Source organism: Salarias fasciatus, chromosome 6, assembly GCF_902148845.1.
Source record: "Salarias fasciatus chromosome 6, fSalaFa1.1, whole genome shotgun sequence".
NCBI classification, from domain to species: Eukaryota; Metazoa; Chordata; class Actinopteri; order Blenniiformes; family Blenniidae; genus Salarias; species Salarias fasciatus.
The window spans coordinates 28,894,501-28,918,909 of NC_043750.1; the positions used below are offsets into that span (position 1 = coordinate 28,894,501).

General features: G+C 43.6%; 1 protein-coding gene across 1 annotated transcript; it reads right to left on the bottom strand.

Annotated features, from left to right (window-relative positions):
- Positions 1 to 2,609: 2,609 nt before the first annotated feature.
- smc3 (structural maintenance of chromosomes 3) lies at positions 2,610 to 22,788 on the bottom strand. Its single transcript, XM_030093834.1, has 29 exons — positions 22,611 to 22,788; positions 20,930 to 21,005; positions 20,801 to 20,839; positions 20,645 to 20,712; positions 20,475 to 20,546; positions 19,827 to 19,906; positions 19,652 to 19,730; positions 19,447 to 19,564; positions 18,851 to 19,026; positions 18,643 to 18,723; positions 18,101 to 18,265; positions 16,789 to 16,910; positions 16,138 to 16,351; positions 15,874 to 15,977; positions 14,975 to 15,074; positions 13,889 to 14,049; positions 13,606 to 13,747; positions 12,802 to 12,952; positions 12,450 to 12,602; positions 10,221 to 10,372; positions 9,939 to 10,097; positions 8,579 to 8,686; positions 8,214 to 8,322; positions 6,929 to 7,176; positions 5,287 to 5,499; positions 4,990 to 5,181; positions 4,489 to 4,666; positions 4,296 to 4,402; positions 2,610 to 3,623 (listed from the first exon to the last, which is right to left on the bottom strand). The coding sequence occupies exons 1-29, from the start codon at positions 22,623 to 22,625 to the stop codon at positions 3,552 to 3,554; spliced, it is 3,654 nt and encodes a 1,217-aa protein (XP_029949694.1). The 5' UTR covers positions 22,626 to 22,788; the 3' UTR covers positions 2,610 to 3,551.
- Positions 22,789 to 24,409: the final 1,621 nt, after the last annotated feature.

A 24,409-nucleotide genomic window follows, 5' to 3' on the forward strand; every position in this document is an offset into this window, starting at 1 on the left:
TCTTTGCTGAGAGCATTTTGGAGACGAGAAGAATTCCTCACATGGGAGAGAGAGCCTGCCGGGGGTGAAGGATGGGTTGAGCCCAGCAGGTAGGCATGGCGGTAACATGAAGCAGGGCCGCCGCTCCATTCCTGATGTATATCAGCTGACAGACGACATACATGGGTGCTGACATCTGTCATCTGACGAGCAGCGCCAGCAGCCGCTCGATCGGCCGACGAGGCGAGGCTCACTGACAGGCCCCGGCCGGCGTCCCGCTCAAACATTTCTTAATCAGAGCTGTAATCTGGTTCTCGCTGTCGCTCCTCACACAGATGGAGCGAATGGTGGCAAACAGCAGTCCGGCTGATGAGCTCTCTATTTGTAGTTTGCATGTTCTCCCTGTGCATGCATGGCTTTTTCTTCCTCCTATACAATCAAAAAAACACACTTTATAACAATCTTTAAAGAAGTGTGATATCAACCACTATAATTTGTGTTATTATTAGGTATGTTTTCAACATTATTGACTTAGACAAGTGGAATACATGTTTAGATGACTGTTTTACGGCCCGAGGTTCCTCCTGTCTTCATTAAAACGCTCTGAGATGCAGTGTGCTCCTTCAAAATAAACCTCCTCCCTCTGCACTCAGAAAATGAGGAAACAGAGAAAAGTTTGATCAAAAATCTGTTTTCATGTGTGATCTTATCCATATTTTCTAATAAAAACATCAGTTATAGATCAGAGTTTAATTCTTTAGAAGCCTGTTTGAATTACATACCAAGAGCTACTGTTTTCTTAATCAGTGTTCTAAAAATAACCCAGATCATTATTAGCATCACAGGCTGATTCGCCCGAATAAGAAGTCATTTTTACTTTTGGTGTATGTAAATTTATAAATATGAAGCTCAAGCTGCAACAAGGGACCCAGGAGACCGGCGGCGAGACAACAGGGACCCGGCGCTGCGTCTCGGCCGCGACCTTTTGGACCAGACGGGCCGCGGGCCGTTCCCCGGCGGCACGCCGTCAAGAGACGCGGCCCAGACGCTGACCTCGCCGCCACAGTATCCGTCCGCATGCTTCAAGGGAACCAGGCTGAACCGGCCGACTCGGGGATGAGGTTTCCCCGGCGAGGCTCATTAATTTGGTGGTGAAATTAAATTGCTACGTGATACGACAAAAATGGACGTCACACATACAGAAGCTTCAACACTGAGAGGAGGGGAGGGCACAGAGAGAAAGACCAACACACGCCTCTGTCTTTCAGTGGAAAGAACCGAGTCGTCGCAAAATCAGGAATCAGCTCCCCAAAGCAGGAGTCACCTAGACTAAACTCACCAGGGGTGGCCAACCTGGGAGGTCACCAAAGGTCACAGCAGGGTCACAAGGCTTCATCTGCAGTGAGGTCATGACTTTGTGACTCTAGATATTTTGGGAAAAACTTGGCAAGAGGCTCCAATCCGGCCCGGCGCATTAGCAAACATCTGAAAGAAAACACTGATTTTTTTTTTTCTTTTTAATAAATTTGTGGAGAATAGCCGACATAACAGCGCCGAGACCCGAGCAGACGTTTCACTGATGCCATCATTAAATATAGAAAATTACCAGCAGCCTCAAAGCCGCGCGGCCAGAGCGACCGCTGAAAAAAACAGTTTTAATGTGACGCCTATGAGACTTTTTTCTGTGCACAGTTCACTGGATTTTGCAGGTATTGACCAAATTGTCCCCATGTTGAGATTGAAGTAATTTTTGGTGGTAACAGTTTGGTTTTGTCAGCGTCAGCTTTAGTTTATACTAAAAAGCCTGTGGACAGACATCGTGCTTAACAGAACAATAAGAAACAAATCAAAAAAAGAAATATGAAACAGTGAACGCCAGCAGAGCTGATTCTGCTCAGGGTGAACTAGTTGATCCTAAAATGAAGAGGCTTTGCCAAAATGTCAACATTTATGAGATGATTTGCTCTCAGCTTCAGAACTGAGTCAGCTCCTGAAAAAAATCATTACCAGCCTCTTCAAACAGCTCAGGTCAGGAGAGAACGCTTCAAAACCACCAAACACATATCATGCTCTTTTACAGTTTTTTAATTCACTTTCTGCATCAATTCTTATACTCTGTAAAAGAACTCATCAGAATTTGGCTTCTATGAAAGAAGAGGAAACGTCTGTGTCAAAGTAGATCATCCCTGGTTTAAATGTGGAAGAAGAAGGTGAATCAGTGATTCCAAACCTTTCATCCTGACTGTTTCTAAAGATGGAGAAGTGAGGGTCATTTCTAGAGTATTTCATGAGGAGAAGCTGTTGGTCCATCATAGAGAGAATAAAGCTGCATATTTCCAGTCGGCGGGAGGAAACCCAGCTGTGTCAAACTGTTGAACAACACGGTTCCTCATCTGGATTTAATGTGTCAGTTTGAAGATGGTGCACTTGTAATAAAAACAACAAAAAACTTTAAGCCTCAACACCTCAGGCCGAAGCAATGTGTGTGTTTTTGCACTTTTTGGGGGTGTCCGGTTTGATCCCGGCTCTCATCAGATCATCTTCCCTTCACTCTGCAGAAACCAGACCAGAGCGTCAGGTCTCAGTGGCACAGCACCACCTAGTGGCCTGAAGAAGAACGATACTCTAAATATCTTTAAGCACTTTATTTTTGTAAGTTTTCTAGTTACATAAAAAGGAACAAAAACATTTCAAAGGCAGATTTGAACCTAGGTACAACATATGAGGAGCTTAATTCCTAACGCAGCGCCATACAGGGAATATAAAAAGCTGAAGGACATTTTGTTTCTAGAAAAAGAAGCGTGGCGAGCTGCTGCTGCAGCTTGGAGTCATTTATGAGCCGAAGGCTTTTCACAGCTGAATATTGAACATCATGTCAGGAGATTTCTACATCGGCTACTCTGGAATTAAACTTTCATATCTTTCAGTGACCTAAAAACAATGAAGTACACAATACAGTAACAACCGAAAACAAAAAACAAAAAAAAAAAAAAAAAACAAAACAAAAGGACCCACAACCTTTGAACATTTCAAGCCTTTTGAGGCTTTTTGGGACAAATACATGTTGGCATCGTTACAGGAGTACAAAGAGTATAGCTTAGAGAAAGCTCAGTGTCAGAAAGAAAAAAAAATGGGGAAAGACGCCAAAACGTGGCAACAGAAACCAAACATCTGCGTCGTCTTCAGATCCCCTCCAAACACCCCCCGACACACACACACTCAACACACACATCTCCTCACATCTGCTGCAACCAGATCCTGGAGGTTTCCTCACACTCGGCTCATGAGACCAGAATGAACAGCGAACGTTTGAGTTGTAGAGAAACAAAACGTCCCAGATGCAACATGGCGGACAGGAACGGCGCCTGCAGAGGGTTCTGTACTGGAATCAGCCCCAACGGGGGGCAAACCAACCACAAACATCGAACCGCGGACTAGCTGATGTTCGGCTGCAGTCTGAGTGAGACGTTTCCTCTTCGGGCCTGATCGTGGGGGGATCTGGGTTCGGCGTGAGCGGGAGGACGGGGGAGACGGCGAGGAGGAAGAGGACGGCGGCGGAGCGGCGAAGGCTCTCAGCCGTGGGTCGTATCGTCCTCCACAAAGTCTTTAGCCTGCTCCGCCGTGATCACGTCGATGTGACTCACCTGGAGCACAGAAAAGAGCCGTTAACGAGCAGAGCGTGAAGCTCTGACTCAGCAAAAACACTTTTCTGTTATGAAACCTGAAAAACTCTGCAGGGACAGAAGCTGCTCGCCACACGTCTCTGACGTCTCAGCACAAGCTGTTTTTTGGCTTTTCACCTACTGTTGATTGTTGTGGTGCTGATATTGTGGAAGGTATAAGAAATCAGTTGTTTTCATCAAAAAAACAAAAAATAGTTGAATTAGCTTGATTTGATCGTCGAATGTTTGATTTTGTAGGCGTATTGATATAATAGAGATCATTATTCTAATTAGACTCAAAACAGCCTTCAGAGCTGGTAAGCTTGTCCGTAACTTTATCCCTTCCACTGTGGTCATGAGCGTCAGGTCAGGGAATTAGAGACGAGTTCAGAACACGATTACTCGCCCTGCTTTGAGGAGAATCACATGAATGAGGCTTTAAAGACGACGACCTGATAAAATTCAAAGGATCTGGTGGAAAATGACTCACGCTGAAGGTACAAAGTGATTTGTTTACATCACAATCTGTAACGGACACGTGAACTGTCCAGTGTGTGTGTGTGTGTGTGTGTGTGTGTGTGTGTGTGTGTGTGCGTACGTGAAGACAACACGTGGCCGGGCTCTCCCTGTACAAGGTCAGACACTGAGGCTCACCTTGTTTCTGAATTTGACGCCGTAGAACTTGTCGGCGGACTCGAGCAGCTCCGGCCTGAAGGTGGTGGTGATGAACTGGGCGTGTCCCGCCAGCTCCACGATCATGTCTGGAAAAAACACCAATGGACCCGTTACAGGCCGTCGTAGGGGGAAAAAAAAAAAATCGCGCTGCTGTTGCTCGTCGGCGCCTCACCTGACACGGCCTTTCTGTGCTGGGCGTCCAGGGCCTGGTCGATCTCGTCGAAGAGGTAAAACGGAGCCGGGTCGCACTTCTGGATGGCGAAGATCAGCGCCAAAGCCACCAGGGACTTCTGACCTCCAGACAGCTGCTGCATCTCCCTCATCTCACCCTGTTTCCCCGTGAACGACACCTACAGGCAGGAGATAAACCACCACGGTCACACTGCTGCTCGGTTTAAAGAGAGAGAGAACCACAACACTCCAACCTTCATGGTGATCTAGAAAGCTTTAACCTCGGGAGAAACAAGCGTTACTCAACGTCTAAACGGTTCACTCTGCTCAGGGACGCTTTCCAGGAATACACATTTCCAGACAAAAGCGTCAAGGAAGCTCTAAAACACACGAGGTGTTCAGAAAAAAAAAAAAAAAAAAAAAAAAAAAAAAAACTTCTCCTGCACCATTGTCAATAGAACTCCGCTGCCTCTGCTGAGTGGATCAGAGTAAAGGCTCTCACCCTGATGCCGACTCCGGTGAACTGGTCGACTGAGGGGACGCTGCTCTGCGAGCCGGAGCCCCTCTCGCCGTCTGCGCCGCCCTCCCCTTCGTCCTGGGACTGGCTGCCTTCGGCGTCTCCCTTCTTCATCACCAGCGTGGCTTTGCCGCCCGGCACCAGCTTCTGGAAAACCTCGCTGAAGTTCTTCGACACCTGAGAGGAAGAAGAAAAGACATTCGAAGGGATGAACAGCTGATAGTTAATCACTAAATGGCCCCCTCGGGGCTCTGATTGGAGGGGGGTGGGGTCTCACTCTACCTGCTTGAAGGTGAGCTGGATGGCCTCGTACTTGCGCAGCTCCAAGACGTTCATGAGCTCCATGATGGACTTGTAGCCGCGGTCCAGCTCGTCCTGGCGCTTGATCAGCTTCTCCTTCTGCTCGGAGAAGTTGACGAACTGGTCCAGAGCCTTCTTGTTGACGTGGCTGTACTTCTTCAGCTCCGTGTTGCACTGCTCCAGTTTCCTGAACAACTGGTGGGAGGGAGGAGGGGAGGAGAGAGGGAGGGGGACGTTAGAGGTGAGATCAGACAGGAAGTCTGTCAGAATTCATTCTGAAAAACACAAAGAGATCAGTCTCTGCTGGGATCACTCCACTGTGGCTATAATAACTGGTTTAAATGTCCGGTAATATTACTGTTTATACCTTCTTCCACAGCAGATCCACGTCACCCCCGTCTCTTTTAATCATCCTGCTCTCCACATGAAAATCTGCCACTGCTGTCCCGTAAACATTCCCTCGATCTGCCATCGCTCTCACACTCCTTTACACCCACTGCATCCTGCCTGCACCATGTTCTTCACCTCATTTTTGCAAATAGACATTTTTTTCTGTCTATCACTTCCATAATAATCAATATTCTGAGTTGGAACATGTGGTGTGATCTAACAGAAGAGCTGCTGCTCAGACGGTCATATTGATAGACAGTAAGACATCTTGCTGTTGCTTGAAAGTTTCTTTCACCTTGTTTACATTATTCTGCTCAGTTCATCAACACCACCGATTTAAATCTGGACGCAGCTTCGGAACCGTTTCACTGAGAGTATCTGAACAGATTCCGTCTGAAGACGGCTCCTCTCAATCAATTCTAAACTACTTCGGTCTGCCTCTCTCCAATTTATAAATGCATCCATTTGAATGGCTGATGACTGAGTGAACATGAGCGAGTGTCATTATCACTCTGCCCGCTCTGCCACTTCTGCAATCAATAGCGGCGCCGCTCCCCCGAGCAGCGTCCCACGGAGCAAGATTAACTATATGGAGTGTTTATGAACAAGTGCGGGGTTATTTTCAGCATCATCAAGCAGGGGAGCCGGCGCACACACACACACACATAAAAGGCACACACACCGTGCACACTTATGAAAGATGCAGCCAAGTCCACTCAATTCACAGTCTCTGCTCCCGAAGGCAGCGGAGGGAATAATAATAAAAAAACATCAGACGGGGCACTAACTAGTGTCTGAGTCACTGGTGAGTGGGCGGGATGTGGCAGCCTGGGGCTTTCTTCCTAAAGAGACCGGAGCGGCATGTCTGTGTGCGCACACACACATGCACACACAGGAGAGACCGGAGGGGAGAAAAGACGGCGGTCATGCAGAACGGCCCACTGAGTTACTGGTCACGCTGCTGCTGCTGCTGCGTTGTTTGATTCGGGTCGTGTTTATCCACCGAGCGGTCGACTGGGTTTCCGCTCTATTCAGCCTGATTTCAACCAACTTCATTCACAGAAAGCAGCCGTTTCCCAAAACAGCCCACAAACACACACTCTGCAGCTGATGAGGCAGAATCCCCAAAATAAAGAGCATTACTGCTGTTTGCAGATACAGGAACAGAACAATAGCATAATGTGGAACTGCACTTCTTGTGTGTGTGTGTGTGTGTGTGTGTGTGTGTGTGTACCTGTTTGAGCGTGAGCGTCTGGTACTTCTCGAAGGCCTCCTGCGGCAGCGAGCCCAGCTCCCTGATCTTCTTCATGCACTCCTCTTTCTTCTTGAGCAGCATGCCCTGCCGGTTGGTCATTTTCTCCAGCTCCTTAGTGTCGTGGTTGATGGCGTCGTTCTGCTCCTTCTCGATGTTCTTCCATCGCTCCATGCTCTTGATGTGGTCCTTGATCTCCCCCTCGGTTTTGTCGATGAGTGAATCCAGATCTGGGGAACGGGGTGGAGGAGGAGGTGGTAACGGTGGAGCAGATGAGCGGAGGCTGACTCACAGGACACATACATAGGATGTGTGGCACACATGTAACGGCGACACGCTGAATTTCAATGCTACTGATAAACAATTCTGCATCAATCAAGAAACAGGCAGGATTTCATCTCCACCTGACAGTTACTCAGCTTGAGAGCGACAAAGGGGAAAATCACACCATTCAAAAAATAAAAATGAGAAGCTAACAATGGGTAAGAACAGAGGACGGAATATAATACCTACTTCAGAGCAGGAGCGCACTGTGATTATTTCTTTAGTTAGTGACAAGGAGGAAGAAAGAATCCATGCAAATTAATTCTATTCAGGAACAAGTGCTTTCTATCAACCTCGTCTGAGTCACAGCACCGCTCCGGCGTTTATACAACTGTGCCAGCAGCCTGCGCCGTTACATATCGGCGAAGGCTGTGAGTCAACTATCGCGGCACTTCTCACCATCTGCTGCGAGCGCAGAGCGAACGGACGCGATCGATACTTCAGACTGCGGCAGCGACGCAGGAACCCAAACAGAGAGGCTCATATTCATCACGTCCAAACAGAAAGTACTGAGCAGTTCACTGGACGGAAAACACTAGAACATCGAGGGTTTGTCTTGATCTTTGATTTGATTTTGAAAATTTCAACTAAAAAAAGAAAACAACAACAAAAGACTACAAAGTAAACAAGGGTGAGAATGAGCCAAACCTTTTCTAATCAGAACCAGTACTTCCTACACAAACTTCACTTCCTGTTTCTTCACATTACTACCATTAAAAACACAACAAAAACACTGACACTAATCATAATAAATAATAATACTGAAATTGATCTATCATAAATCTACACTTTATATTCATCTACTTTAAGACCTACTAACTGATTTCTGCAAACTGGTTTCACCGAGTTTAGCTCTACTTCCTGAGACGTGGAAGACTGAGTCCTGCTGGAGAACAGGGGAGCACACAGTGTTCGGTCTGCGGGTTTTCAGGACGGCGTGTACCTTCCGATCGAGCCAGCGTTTCTTTGACGCGCTTGTTGATCCCGTCCAGCTCCGACGTGGTGGCCGTGAGCACCGTGCCTCCCTCGGTCTCCCGCAGCTCGTTCAGCTCCTGTGTCGATGCAAATGAGGCGAGATCAAAGGGGACGGACGTGCGAACTGAAAGACGCCTCGTGTGACTTGTTTGAATGAAAAGCGTTCAGCTCAAGACTCTTCATTTGCAACAACATCGTATTAAATCAACCGAACCATCGACTGACTGAAAACAAAAGGATGAAACACATGCTCGCTAATTAGCATGACAAGGGTGATTAAAAACAACAATTATTCCACTGCGTTACACTGAGAGACATTAATGAGTCGTGTACCTGCTCCACTTGGTCCAAACGCTTCCGCAAGTTCTCATTGAGGTACGTCTCCACTCGGGTCATGATGCCCTCCAGCTTGATTCTCTCGTTCAGCAGCTGTCTGTTGTCCTGTGAGTGAACAAACAGATGTTACTCATGCCACAGATGTACTTTTTTATGTTTTTGAGAAGGAAGAATTATATAATTTTCTTTCTTACAGTGAAAACAATATTCAGCGCATAAGCTGTCTCAAATAATAACTGTGTGAAACAACAGATAAAATAGAGTTTGTACTAAACTCCAATAAATTATTCCGCTATGGCACCACTTAGCGGGGAATATAATTCGATAGCTGCCGATAACGGAGCAGAGCCATGCATGCGGGGCTGCATGTTGTGGAGGCGGAGCCGTTGTGCAACATTGGTGGGAAGGAACGGTTTGGAGTTCAGTGAGGCGAGAGCTGAGAGCAGCTGGCGGTGGAAGAGAAAGTGGGGGCAACGGCGGATCACAGAGGCATCCCACACGCAGCTGCCGTCTGCTCCCCTCACCTCAGTCCCGTCATTTCAACATAATGCGGGACGAGCAGAGCGAAGGGAAACAGACAGACAATGTGAAGGTAACTGGCGTTATTTCACTGTGCCACATGTAAGCAAGTGTGAGCGGCCGCACCACTACAGCTTCAACACACCCCTGCACACTGAATACACAACTGTGTGCAGCCAGATGTTGCAACATGTGTGTGCATCAGTGTCCTCGTACTGGGGTTCAACAATTTTAGTAGAAGTTCTGTATTTTATTTTATTTTTTCCAAGTGTATTTTCAATAATAACGTTCTGCTAATTCTTTTCTAAATACGGCCTTGTGAATTCAGACCAATACAGGAGTTTCTGATCATAACAGCTGGATGCCTGATGACTGGAAAAAAATAAATTAGAATGCACAAAAGTGTCAGATCAAAACTGTTTCTATTTAACTTCTACACATGAAGGTAAACTGTTGTTTGTTTTCAGATACAGACATTAGATACATTTTAAGAAAATGTAGAGATAACCTACTCATTGACAGGGCTGCTATTTACTGTACTGTTTACTAGATAACCAAAATTATTCCATGAGTTCCTTGATTCACTGTTCAGGAGATGTGTGTTTACCTTTTTAATGCACTTTTTAAATGTTTCACAGCTAGACTGAAAAATGTGGGCTTCATTAGCAAAGTTGAAAGAAGTTAAAGAATAGCACAGGAGTGCGTAGTAGTCACAACTCTCAAGTTATCAGTAAATAGTCTGAATCAGTAGTCCAACAGATTCTTTCTGTGGAGACAAACCTCCTGTAAGGTCAAGAGTGTGTGGTTTGGATTTTTCTGGCTTCAAGGTTTTTCTGACCTGTTGCAGCTGTCGGATCTCATCGTTCAGATCATCGACGCGCCTCTGGTCCTCCAGGCTGAGCTGAGAGAGCAGATCTGTCCCCAGTTCAGCCTTCAGGGACTCTCTGGTGGACTCCATGGCGTGGAGGCTGGCCTCCAGACTCTGGAGACTGCGTTGCTGAAGGGGACAAACAGGGACAGTGGGTTGATCATCAGCGGACAGAACAGAGAGACTCAGACTCAGGAGCGGAGTGAGTCCCAGACACACGTCAAGGAAAGCAGCACATATGCAAATGCTTACCTTGGGCATGAATGTCTTCTCTGACTGCTGCCGTTTCTCCTTCAGCATCTTCATTTCTGACAGGATACTGTCTCGAGAGGCCTTAAACTTCCTCTGCTGAGTCTCGATCTGCTGCATCTGGTTCATCAGCTGGTCGATCTCATTGTTGATGCGTAGAGCCAGCGGTTAAGGAAAACGCAGTCGGCTACAGGCGAGCGTTTCTTATTTTCTTTCACAACTAACTCGGAGATCTAAACTGACAGAACGGGCTTGAACCTGGGAGTCTTCTTGTTGTGAGCTTGCATGTCTTTCTTGTGTGCATATAGATTCTCTCCAGGCAGTCTGGATTCCTAACACAGTCCCAAAACATGAACTGGAGGTGTATCGGTGACTTGAAGATACTCCTGTGAGGAGCTGGGATCAGGAGCACTCCACGACCCGGGACGACACAGAACTGTTCTGATATGAGATCTGGATCTGCTTCGCTTGTAAAAACCGGTTAAACATCTGAAACCACAAAATAATTTCTCACCACATCTGCAACTCTTACAATGCTACGAATGACACAGCTGAAAAGCAGCACCCCCCCCCCCCCTTTTTTTTTTAATTTAACTGGCGTCAAAGCAAGAGGGACACTGAGGCAGGACAGTAATACTGCGCTGTGATGAAAAGAAGAATCATTGTTAATAATGAATCATCCTTGTTTCCATTAGTGCTGCTTGTCTCTTAATTGGTTCCCGAGTCATAATCATCAATTGTGCATTTAATGTGGCTGAAGGGAGCAGCTCGTCTGTCTTTTGTTGCACCCCATTTCAAAGCAGCATTTCCACTGAAGCTGATCTCATTATCAAACAGTCCTGAGGCTTTTTAGTTCGGCCCCCGGGGCTCCAGTGATGCGACTGGGCTTGCGAGGGGAGGCGGGCGGCGTCATCCCTGATATCAAGGCAGAGGATTAAGAAGGGCGGCACATTCTCATCATCAAGCTAATTTAACAGACGGGCTTATTGATCGCTGAGCCGGCCAGCGCCGCTCTGAGATTACACACAAGTCAATGAACACCCCGGCCGATCAATTGACTGAAGGTCAGAGGATTTCTTGGCGCTTTAAACAGAGCGACTTAGAGGAAGACCTCAATAGCTCCAAGAAGAGACAAAAAACAAAACAGCCGCCTGTTTCTCCTGCCTGTGTTCGCACGTACAGAATCACCACACACACACACTCACTTAATTATCGCTAAGCAGAAGTGACCTTGCTCATGAAGACACTGTACATGCAAACAAACGATGTTCTTGTTTTGCCTTCGCAGGCTGTCCGGCGGTGAGTCACGGCTCTGGCCGACAGGATCCTACATACACTAATCCTTCCTGACCGGCCTAAAGCCTGTTGCTGCGTCCGACTCAGCTTCCTGTTCGCTCTGAGGGCGCCACATAACCAAGATGGATTTAATCCCCGGTTAAAGTAGAGACTCAGCCGTCTGACCCCGCTCAGTGACTGACAGAGGAGGAGAGCAGTTTCATTTCCACAGGAAAGCAATCGGAGGCAAAATGTAGAGTTTTGGGCTTTTCTCCCCCAAGATGGCTGTTTCCTATAATAAATAACGACTACATAAGAGGGATGTGTGTGGCTCCAATTATGATGAAAAAAATATATTGTAGATGATCAAATCTGAAATTTGACTTCAGTAAACTGCTAATTAAATTAAATCAATCTAAAACTGACTTGAGAAATTAAGTTCCATCCTCAAAAGTGAAACTGTCACGAAAGCAAAAACTTAAAAACCTTTGACAAGCCTTTGGAGGAGTGCAGTGCTTTGAAAAGGAGAAGTCCTTTTAGTTCATAACTAATTGAAAAATTCAGACAGTTTAATGTCACATACAGACAACTTTTCTCTGCGCTCCTTGGTGACTCAGACGTGCTACGATAATCAAGAAACCTCAGTGAGAGAAACTGTGTGTTGCTGATGAAATGTTAATCTGTTGAAGCTGCATGACTCATTTTCCAATAAACTCATCTCAAACTTCGTCGGCAGAAAGAGAATGAATTAAACATTTTTCCATCTGAAATGCTTGCAGATTTCTTTGTCAATAATGCTGCAGAGACGTGAGAGGCGGAGTCAGAAAAGCTCATCCAGCGAGTTCTTATGCAGTAAACAAAACCTAAAAACTTTTTTTTCCTGACCTCCAGCTCTGCAGATTTCCCTGTGAAGATCAATGCTGCGACACTGCTGTGATGTCTTAATGTGAAGGATATGTTCGATGTTCCTGCGCAGGTTTTCATTGAGCTTGGCCTCCAGCTCGCCGAGCTCCTCCTCTGCCTTCCTCATGTCCTTCTGCAGCTCCAGGCGGGACTTCCTGGTGTCGTAGTAGCCTCCTGTCAGAGCTCCGCGGTGGCTCACCTGGTCACCTTGAAAGCATCAAACGTGACATTGAAATCCCAACTCAGCCCGCCGACTTAAAATGTTTATAGTTTTCAGACTTTCTGAAAGAGACGTTCTATGGCAGCTGCCACGTCATTTACAATCAACCAACTACAGGACAAACTTGCAAAATAATATCTGACCCACAAAGAGATGAAATTCTCTGTTGGTCTTTGGTGAACTCACCCTCCAGTGTGATGCAGTCCATGGTGAAGGCTCGCGCCAGCTGGGTGGAGACCTCCATGCTGCGGCAGATCAGGGTTTTCCCGAACACGTGCTTGAAGGCCTTGTCAAAGTTGGAGCTGTAGCGCAGCTTGCTGATCATGGGAATGGCATCCTTTAAGACAAAATAAACAAGTTAAAATTATCACGGTGGTAGAAACAATTATGGGAAATGATAGGTACCTATTTAAAGTTTTTACTGCAGCAGCGAAAAAAGCTACTACTCGTAAATGGTTACAAACTGACCCTCCCACAGTGGATAATTGGTTTGCTACCGTTAAGGACATACATGAGATGGAAAGGTTAACTTTTGTACTTTTGTAGATTGCAAACCGATGTGCACACCTCAAAATGGACAAAATGGACAGTATATTTAAATAACTGCAATCATTTGTGGTGAAGTGGTTGTTAATGTATATGGTGGCCTCATTACCGATTTGCTTTCCATGTTTGCCCCCTTTTTTTTTTAATTTATTTTTTCTAAACACCGTTATTACTACATGAATGCTGCTTAATGTTGATCTAGATAACATGATGACAACACTGTTGTAACTGTTGTATAGAAATCTGTTCAATAAAAAAAATTTTTGGTAAAAAAAAAAAAAAAAAAAAATTATCACGGTGGAAAAACGCTACATGGACGGAAAACTAGCTACAGAATAGGCCAGAAACTTTTGGTGACATTGGTTTGAAATTTACATAGCTTGCTAACAGAACAATAACTTCACGACATAAAAGAGGTCTGATGTAAAGGTGTTTGGTGCTCACATTGGTTTCTGGGTAGGCCGTGTCTCTGACGTCCAGCTTGCTCAGAGGCAGAAACGTGACTTCACCAGGCAGGTTCATCTTGTTGAATTCCATCAGGATTTTCGTGCTGACCTCGTCCGTCTCCACAATGTGGTAGAACAATCTAAAAACACGGAACAAACAACAAATATGAGTCGACGACTTCGAGGAGTGAATGTGAACCTTTACTAGTCAGAGCAGAAGCAAATTGCAAAAGTACAAACACAACCAGCAGGCAGATCAACAAGGTGAGAGCAGAGCTGACCTGGTTCCAGCAGTCACCTCCACACAGGTGTAGAAGGCGGGCTCACACTCAAAGTTATTCATGACGATGCCGTGGTAGCCATTGATGACGTGCTGGTTGATGCCCTTCCTTCTGAAATGCTCCAGGACTTTATTGATGCTGTCAATGCCATTCAGGATGGCCTGGGGAACAAAAGAAGAAGAATATATCAAATAGATAATACAGATATTAGCAGTACAAAGCACAATCGAACAAGAGAATATCCACTGTATTTCAGGATGTTTGTCATGCAGGGGCTGATCTGTAATAATAAGCATGAAATGGGAGAATTGGGAGGGTCGGTTCTAAACCCTGGTCACACCATTTATCAGTTTCCTCACTAGCAGGTTGACAACTTTTCAATAATCCTTCAGGGAAACGAAGCAACCATCATTCATTCTGCAACACGATGAGCAAACCTGAGAGAAATGTGGATCATCTCTCTGCAATGTGCAAACTAAAATACACAGTGAAAATTAAGACAGTCTATTAATCTGGACTGGATGAGTCAGAAGCAGCAGAGTAAGAAAATAAACGGAGGTTCGTCCATGAAGCTACAAACGGCCTCCTTCCATCTCGGCGATGTTTGATTGATGTATATGCCCAGAAGAAATGACTGGGTGAGGCGGAGAGGAGTGAGTCATATGTAAATTTAGCGAGCTATCGCCAGGTGCCAGTCGCAGGGCCAATGAATGATTCTATTTGATATACCTACCCTGACAACTGGCTGAGTCACAAAGCCAGTCCCCCGCAGTATTCAGGCGGGCACTTCCATACTCGGGATTTCATCTTATCTCTCCGTGCCTATTCCATTCTCAGTCATTCAGTTTGTGTGAAACTTTAACATCGGTGCATCAGGGCAGGCGTGCCTCTGGTTTACAAATATCACTCTATAAAAAAAACCAAAGATGTGCACGTATATATAAGCGCGCATTTAGCGCAGTGCTGTCCATTTCAAAGCGTCTCCTCCTCTGTGCTCACAGACAGATCTTCCCCTCGGAAGCAGAGGGCATCCTGGAGTTCATTATGCAAGTCAATAATGATGCGGTCATGCACAGGGACACGAACCTTGCCGGTGGCCGCTCGAAGGAGCTGCTGCTTCTTCTCCAGGTCCTCTCGTTTGGCGGCCAGGGCCTGCTGCTCCGCGTTCTCCTCACGCCACAGGTAGCTGGAGAGACACAGACGGTCACACGCCGTCACACTTATGTCACCAGAAGGGCTGGAGCCCAAACGCAGCGGAGGGACTCGCAGGAAAAGCAGTCAGGGATTAAAAATGACACGAAATTAAAACATTCACAAATAAGAGGGAATGATAATGGAAAAAAATCAGGTTTTTTCAATTTACATTTGACAACTATTTTCTCAAACTGAGTTTTTTTTTTTTTTGATTGAGGCTGATTATCACCAACAGAAACATGTTTTTTTTTTTTTTTTTGGATGCAAAACAATAATCACATTTAAATAATTAAAGCATCCCAACTGGCTAAACAGACCTCTTCTTGATTCTATTAGGGTGAATGTGTTACTGTTCGCGTTTTTAAAGCTAATAATAGCTAGCAGCTGTGGGGCTTGAATCAATAAGAGCTGTCATTTTTTGGCCTTTGCACCCACGAGAATTAAAAAAAAAAAAAAAGAACATGCATTTAAAAGGCGCACAGTGGAAATAAATTAGCTGGACGAAGGTCTTCATAGAAATATTCATCAGTTTTACTCATCAATAGTAATCAGGGATTTGCTGCAACATTTAAAACCTCCTGTCGTAATGAGCGTTACCTCACATTTAATAGCACGGGCAAGTGTGTTAATACTACTTTAACTGTGTTTTAAGTAGCAGAGAATTAAGGATTTATTTTATTTATTTTATTCAAACTGATGCAGACAAACGAGACAAAAGAGTATACAAACAATGACTTTGAACTCCATCTTAATTTCAGTCTAACACACACACACACACAAAAAAAACTCACTTTCTTTCACTCTGGAGTTCATCTTTCTTGTTCTTCACTTCATAGTACTTCTTGTCCAGCTCCTCCACCCGAGTCTTGACTTCATTCAGGTCTTGATCCAGTTTCTAAACACAAAAGTTGGAAATGATTGAAATGAACTTTAACAGCAGGAATATAATAAATCGAGGGACGTGTTGGTCAAACTGAGATGAAGCAAGGTTTATGTTGTTGCAGGCAAACGATCACGATACGTTTGTGCAACCTAAAGGCTGCGAGTTGTCTTACATTGTACTGCTCGAGGTTCTTCTCCTTGTTGGTCTCGGTGTCCTCCAGGTCTTTGTGGATGGCTGCAATCTGCCTCTTTTTGTCATTGATGGCCTGGTCCAGAGACTTCAGCTCCTTCTTGATCCACTTGTCTCTCTCCTCCTTCGAGGTGAACTGACTGCCACGACCCTGCTTGGCATAAAGGTCTGTCCTCTCCTGTGTAGCTTGGGCCAATCTGGAAAAAAAGGTGAAATCACACCAGAGATTTTTAGATTCACTTTTTTGTCATCTAAATAAAAAAGCAGCGTCACTACATTTATTTCAAACACGTTCACTTCCAAGCAAATAGAAAAGACAGACAGACAGCTACACATTCATGGTTCCTCATTCGACTGTGTCCTTAAATAATAAACTATTTTATATTCTTTTTTTTATACACTGCTAACAGTTTTGAAAGAATGAAAAGCAATGTTATTTAAAAAAAAAAAAAAAACATTCTTAATGCCAGTACATATTTATTTGTGAAACTGATAAAATAACATTGGTCTTACATGCAACCACCTCTTGATCCCTCGTTATCAAACCGTATTAAACATGTGATGAGTGACTCATTGAGCTGCGTCCGGTCACCAGCTGCTCAAGAAACCGTAGCCGGGAGTGAGTCATCCCTACCTGGAGATGCCTCGCTCCTCCTTCTCCTTCACCATGTTGAATTTAGGTTCGGTCTCCTGCAGCTCTTTTTGCTTCTCCTCAATTTTTTCCAGCAGCTTCTGGCGTTCTTTCAGCAGGCGTTTCTGAAAAGAGGACATTTTCCAATCCATTTCAACATCAAAGACGTCTTTGGTGCGTCAAGAAAGAAAAAATAGATTTCACAATGGAGGAGAAAAAAGGCCCGTTTCATTCACTTTCAGGTAAATGTTATCACTGCTTTATGCCAGGCTTGGTGGGTTTGTATTCAAATGGTCAAACTGTTAAGCTGTATAATAGTGATCCTGTTTACATCCAAAGATGTAAAACCTGGCCCGTGCCATAAAAAAACAATTTCTGGTTCTCGTGTGCAACGTTTCATACTGAATACTGAAAAGCAAACCTCTACTTCCCACTGGTTAGATCAGAACCCTGAAAGCTGATCAAACCAGGACCGCCTGCAGCTATAGTGAACCTTTTTATTTTGCTCCAATAACTTTTGGCTGGTGCGGCGCCAGAAGTAGCCAGGTGGGCTTAATCCATCCAACAACCGGCGCGCTGCCGAAGACCCATCACGGTTCACACACTGAGCCAATAAAGCCCTTATGTATGATTATCATCCTCATAGCCACACATGGGCGCCAATACACACTCAACGGAAAGCCATATGGAGAGTGCTCCGTGCCAACTGTGTACATAAAACGTCAAACTAGGGATGACGGAAACGTGAAGCCCGGGGTGGATTGTGATTTTGCAGGCTGGTGTGGTTTGATTCAACTCAGATTTGCTGGATTTCCCTGATGTCGTGGACGTTGCGTTTCTTTTCTCAGACTGAAGCAACTCCGTACGCATCTCCAGTACCTCCTGCTTTCAGTCTGAGATATTTCTAACATTTTATAATAAAACCACGATCAGAAGTAATGATTCCCACCAGACAATCACACCACATCCTAAGAACTGGGACATGGTAACTTTCACTACTGGTTGCTAAACTACCCACACAACACTCCACATAACACAGCATGCAAAACGTGATGATTCATCGCTGTGACACAAAGTTAGGAGAGTGAGGACGGAGGAAACTGCACGTCAACTACACAATCATCACCCATGACAACCAATCTCTGCTCCATGTCAAGTTGCATTTACACCAAATTACTCCTTTATCTCCAGTAATTTATATTGCTTCTTTCCTTCACAGAGTGACGGTGCGGGAGCGGGGAGGAGAGGTTGGGGGGGGGGCGTCGGTGGTGCAGCATCACGTGTGCAGAGTGACGCAGATGGGAGGCTTCCGTACCCTCTGTTCACTGTTGCCTGCCAGCTCATCCTGCAGGTCCTTGGCCTTCAGCTCCAGTTTGGTCCTCTGCTTGATCTGCTCCTGGCGCTCGGCCGACAGCTGCTCTCTCTCCTCCTTCATGGCAGAGATCTTGGACTTCAGCTCTCGCACAACGCGCTCCGTCTCCTATACAAAGGAGAAGCAAAAGAGAGAGGCAGGCGTGAATTTGATTCCAAAGCAGTGTGAAGACCATTCACGTTCACTACAGTTAAGAGTATTTTTAGAATTACATCTAAATTAATGTGAGAGTAAATTCAAATACCTCAAATTCAGTCCTAGATCTGTGCAATATTAAGTGTTTCAGCACACACACCATTCTGGATTTTAAACCACTAGACCCAAACTTCAAATCACAAACCTGACACCGAAACGAACTATTTAAAACCCCTTATCAAAAAACAAATTAAGATCAAAGACATGACGGTGGATCCCATGTTTGAATAATTTCTCCAAAATTCAAACACAGATGGGAGTATTTTTTATTTGTGATGATAATTCTTTACCTCTACTTTATCTCGGGCGTCTTGCTGAGCGTCACGCAGCTGTCGGGATTTGTCTCCACATGTCTCTCTCTTGGAAGACAACTGGAGAACAAACAGAAAAGGTAATAATATTGGGAATAATAAACACAACTTATGAATGATGATACAAAAAAAAGCGATGCAAATCTAAAACAGAAAATGTAAACACTGTATATCATATATCTGTCACCTCGTCTAGCTTGGCGCGGGTTTCGTTCAGCTCCTGGTTGTAAATCGTGTATTCAAGAGCTCTTCTCATCTTGTCCCACTTTTGGTATTGAGCCAGCTCTTCCTTCTCATCCTCCAGGGTGTGCAGACGCTCCTCAATGTACTTCAGCAGCTCATTGATCTTCTCTCGCTTCCCCTCTAGGGAAAACACGCAAGTGCTTGTTTTATAAAAGAGAAAAACCTCTGCTTTTTTCTCAAACAGTCTTGATAGAGGCAAAGATTTCACTATAAATACTGGGAATTATGACCACTTCTTACCTAACTAGAATCATGCAACACAAGAAAATCAGCACATTCAAATACATGACTATCCAACACAAAACAGCATTATTTACATCTTCTTTTTAATGTAAAACCACTACATAGACTTTCTGTTCAGACTGATAAAACACGCATGTACATTTACAAGCAGTGCAAAAACATACGGGATGAATCTGAACACAAGCAGATGCAGGATTACACTCTAACCGCTCCAAGTCATACACATGGATAAAACCACTTATGGCAATAGAAAACTTGAGTACACATGAAGTGAACGCTGCTATGAAGTGTTTATACCTGTCTCCTTCATGAGAGAAATGCTCTCCTCTTTGCGCTCGTCATACACCCGTGTCCCTGCCACCTCTCGAAGCAGCTTCAGACGCTGGGAGTCGGGCGCTGTAGCCATTTGGTTGATCTGCAAAACACCGCACAACATAAACAATTCCATTCTATTCTTTGTTGGAACAATAGGATGGCCATCGTTAGCATCACACTTCCTCACCTTTCCCTGCTTTACAATGTAGTAAGGGTTACTGCGGGAGAAGCCGGCACTCTCAAGAAGATTCATGACATCATTCTTACTGCAAAGAAAAAAAGGAGCACAATACGTGCAATCTCTCAGTTGTGATTTCCTGTCATTACAGAGATGGGAACAGTTGAATTGCTGCTATACTTACGTCACCATCTTCTTGTCTAAGAAGTACTGGTCCTTCTTAGCGCCAATGACGCGTCGGAGGGAGACTTCCTCTTTGTCAATCTGGACGGAGACATTATCAGTTTGTCAAACGGAGAATTACACACGGGGGTAGAATTGGCTGGTTATGTCAGAGTGTTTCCACCAGGCTGCATGAGAGTTTCGCACTCAGTCAAATTGATATTTGGATTTCTGGAGTGATAATCACACTGCCTTCGTCATCACAATAAAAAGGCACTCTCTGTACCAAAGTAAGCGTTACTATCAGTAGTTATAAAAATTCTCTACCAACAATGGAGACAACTTATGTAGATAAATAACATGATAGACTTTGTGTGTCAATACACTGTTAGCTAAAACTGAAGATGTTGAGTTGTCTAACATTACTTTATATAGTTTGATTTTGTCTTTAATTTATTAAAACTAGAAAAAAAAAAGTGTGTGGAAAAAATGATGTCCAGAAAAATACCAAAAACACCAGACATGAAACTGGGATACATGGACAATGAGACTTCAAATGAGGACGCTATTTCACATACAGACAAGGTTTGAACAATATTAAGATGGAAACGATCACTATGTCAAGACATAACCGTAACAGGATCAAAACAAAAATAATCCGCATTCCTACCGGCAGCCGGTTGTCAGAGTTGTCAAATATAATCTCCACAAAAGCCGAGATAACACGAGGACCAGTTCCCTCCTATCGAAGTACAAAAGTAAAGAAAAAGATTAATGTACATGTGAAATTAAAATTAAAATCAGTCGATGCATTCCGCACTGCAGTGTTTCTGTACTCACGTGGAGCAGGGCCAGGCGCTGCTCGGGTCGCAGGTGACTGAATTCATCACTGAGCACAAACTGGATGGCTATCAAGTAGAGGACAGACACAGTTTTAGACAGCAAACAAAGACAATGTTTAACCCAATAGAGCACATTTCATCAGGACCCACATACCATAGAAAAAGTTACTTTTTCCAGACCCATTTCTTCCAACTGTAACAGGAAAAACACACAAAAAATTAGCCCTTGGACAGCTCTTACAGGTTCATAACTAAATAAATCCAACGTCCTACACATACTCACCGATGACATTGTGCTTCGGACTGAAGGGGTCGACCACAGTCTGGTCCCTGTAACTTCTGAACCCCTGAATGATAACCTGTTGGAAAACCATGAGATTAAACACCGGCCTGCTTTTCCACGCATACAAGGAATGTTAAATTCACTTCTATATTTCTGATGTGACCCCATGTGGTGAAAACAAGGTTTAGAATAAACCACACTGAAAAGCTCCTATCTTTTGCTTCATTAAATATGAGATGACAAACTTTGTCGACACTGAAAAACAATGTTGATATGCTGATAAGACAAAGAGCTGTAGCTGCCATGTAAAGAGTGGAATTCAATAAAAGTAAGAATCAGGTTGTATGTTTTTTTGGGGGTTTTTTTTAGGAAAAACTGACATTTGAAAGAAAAATGTTTTTCAGACTGATTTGTTTAACCCTTCTGTCATGTTCACAATAAAAAAAAAATGTCATGGTTAATCCAAAGTAATCGATTACCGATGCAAATGTATTTTATGGATGGAGTTCTCTAAATGTTTTACACTGTTCAAGCACCACAACAGTATGGAGGTCAGAACGGACATCTCCCATGAAGACTTCAGTTAGATTTCAGGTTGGTGACTTTCTATGTGGGGTTTGCATGTTTTTTCCATGCTTGTGTGTTTCATACAAGTCCTCCTGCCTCGTCTTACTGTGCAAAGACACACTTGGATGCTGCTTTTCAGCCAACTCCCTATGCCTCCTGTCTGGATACACCATGCATTTAACACAGTTCAATAAAATGCAATTCATAATTAATCCAATTCAACTTGTGTTAATTTTTCAGATTTGTGTTCAGATTACTGATTACAATGTTATATGTTCAGATTACTGATGACAATGCTCTTCAAATTACAGAAAGTGGCTCGAATAAGATTCTTTAAACAAGTTATTCTCAATGCCACTTTTAAAATCAGAAAGCGTGTTCATAACACTAGAAAAGGTATACAGATCGATATGTTATGTGAAGCAGTTTGCCCAAAGACAATGAAGAAGCATTAATAGTCATACTTATCAGGGAAGGGCAGTAAACTCATAGAGAATCACTTTTAGTTTATTAAACTAAAATTACATTCTGATGACATTCGAAAGTTGAGGGGTGTAAATTTTTGGTTAAGTCAGGTTACAAGTTGTTACTGTCAGCTATATGAAAGTATATTTGAAGTGAAAATCTTATTCACAGCAGCAGAGGAAGTTTATCAAGAGGGAGCAGACTTCCAAACACGGCCTGGATCTGCACTGTATGGGCTAACAGTTTTCATTCAGGACGTCGGTAGGACTCTGACGCAGAATAATACCTCTAAATTTCAAATTTTCAGATATGGTGCGATCAATGCACACGCCTTAGTAGAAGGACACGAATGCGTCACAATACTGTAAATATTAACACAACAGGTGAATGAAAACATTGCATTGCCCGCTAGCTTTGTTGCGTTAGCTTAGCATCTGTAAACTGAATCGGAATGTTCAACAAGAAGGGTAAAGCACTGCTAAAGACTGGACATGCACCACATCTGAGGTGAGTTTCTGTCACTTATAGTAAACTCTAAAGTATCTTTAGGTAAAACTTCAGCCTAATTTCAATTAAATGACGTGAAGCGTCATCGATGCTAGGCCACTGACAGTCGGCAAGATGCAACAGTCGACAGGCGCTAGCTTACCTGTTTGATGTACATGGCTGCCTAAGCAGGGTCTCCCCTCGCCAAAATCTGGAGATAAAACCCCACCTCCTCTAAACTGGAGAAACCAGGCGCTTAATTAGTCGAACTATTCTGTATAGTTAACGCATTCCAATTTTCATAAAACTGTGCAGTAAAAGAGAGAATAACATGGAAAATGGCGGTGGGGGCGGGATAAGATGGAATACACTATTATGTGAAAAGTGGGTTACAGTTGAAAATCTGTATTAAATAATCTTTCATAGGAAAATGAGGACACAACAGTTAACCAGATGGAATATTTTTATACTCATTTGGTAAGTAATATTAGATTTTTGGCTGTTATTTTGTGTAATTACGCGAGATTTGCTTACAAAAATCACCCCCCTGGTCGCTGAATTGGTACGGTCTCGCTGTCCGCTTTCTGGGCGCCAAACTACGGCGGCCATGGGCTTCTTCGCAAGGGATTCTGGGAATTGCAGTTCTACAACGTAGATAGGTTCATTCATTCATTCATTATGAAATAGAACTGGATAATATTATTCATATTTGCACAGACACACTTCAACAGCCATGGGTCTAGTCAGTTGGTGTGAATTAAGGGGTCTCTACTCAATTTCAACACCAAATTAACTTAAATACATTACTCTGGTGAAGGAATGCAGTTTAACCTGTATGCCATCAATTATCAAAGCATCCATATAAACACCCACCTGGTCAAACAGAAAGCAACATTTGTCATTTTTTAAAGTAACATCATAAAATTCGCAGTGCATATTTAATTTAGTGTGTTGTTATTACAGGCCTTTTTTTAATCCAGTGTGCAATTGAACATTATGCTGAAATAGTTCAACTAAACTTAATTCAGTTCAAGAGTTTGATAAATATCAGCAGCAATCAACCATACTTTTAATACATGACGCAATGCTGCTTAGTTAAAAAAAAACTTTTAACTTAAAGATGGCTTATGTTTTTCATTTTAACATTTCTCAATTTACCAAAACAAACACTTTCGATTAGAATCAATATCAATGACTGTAACTTAAAAAGAACAGAGCTCTTCACAAAGACAAAATTAAGAACCAAAGCAAGGGAACATTGCATTTCAGTGAAAGGGGTCCAGTTATGGAACATTCGAGCTAGGGAAACCAACGAATTTAATTCACACACCAGATTTCAACAAATGATAGAATCCAGGTGCTTATTAAAATACAAAGAATCACTGTGATATGAAACAACACTGTTTAGAGGGAGTGGCTGTGCAAGCTCAGACTTATTTCTGTTTATTGTTTGCTGTTGGTTTGCTATATTCAATGAAGTTTATTGTTTTTTGTGGTTTGCTGTTTGTTTTTTATGTTTAGTGACTGTAGGAGATATAGAGGTAGAGCATATACATGTATTCTTCCTTCCACTCCCTTTCATTCAGGCAGTTGAACATTTTTTTAAATTTTTTTCATACCCATTTGTTTGTATTTTTATGATCAATTAAATGAACCAAAGTAAAACAGAATAGCTCATAGCTCGTTTACAGCTCATCTGATCTCCAAAAATGTGTGTATGTACTGTATGTACTTTATGACTTCACATACTGTATTAGTCAGGAGGACAGGCAGGCACTGAGTCACTGCAGGTGTCACTGTTCCCTCCTCAGATGTGTTCAGACATGTCTCTACAGCGTCTCTGAATTCTGGAATTGAAAATAAATTGTTCTTCTTTTATGGTTATAAGCAGAGAATGAACAATAATACAGATTGTTTTCAGTCCCAAATTCTACCTGATACATCATCTGCATCACATACAAA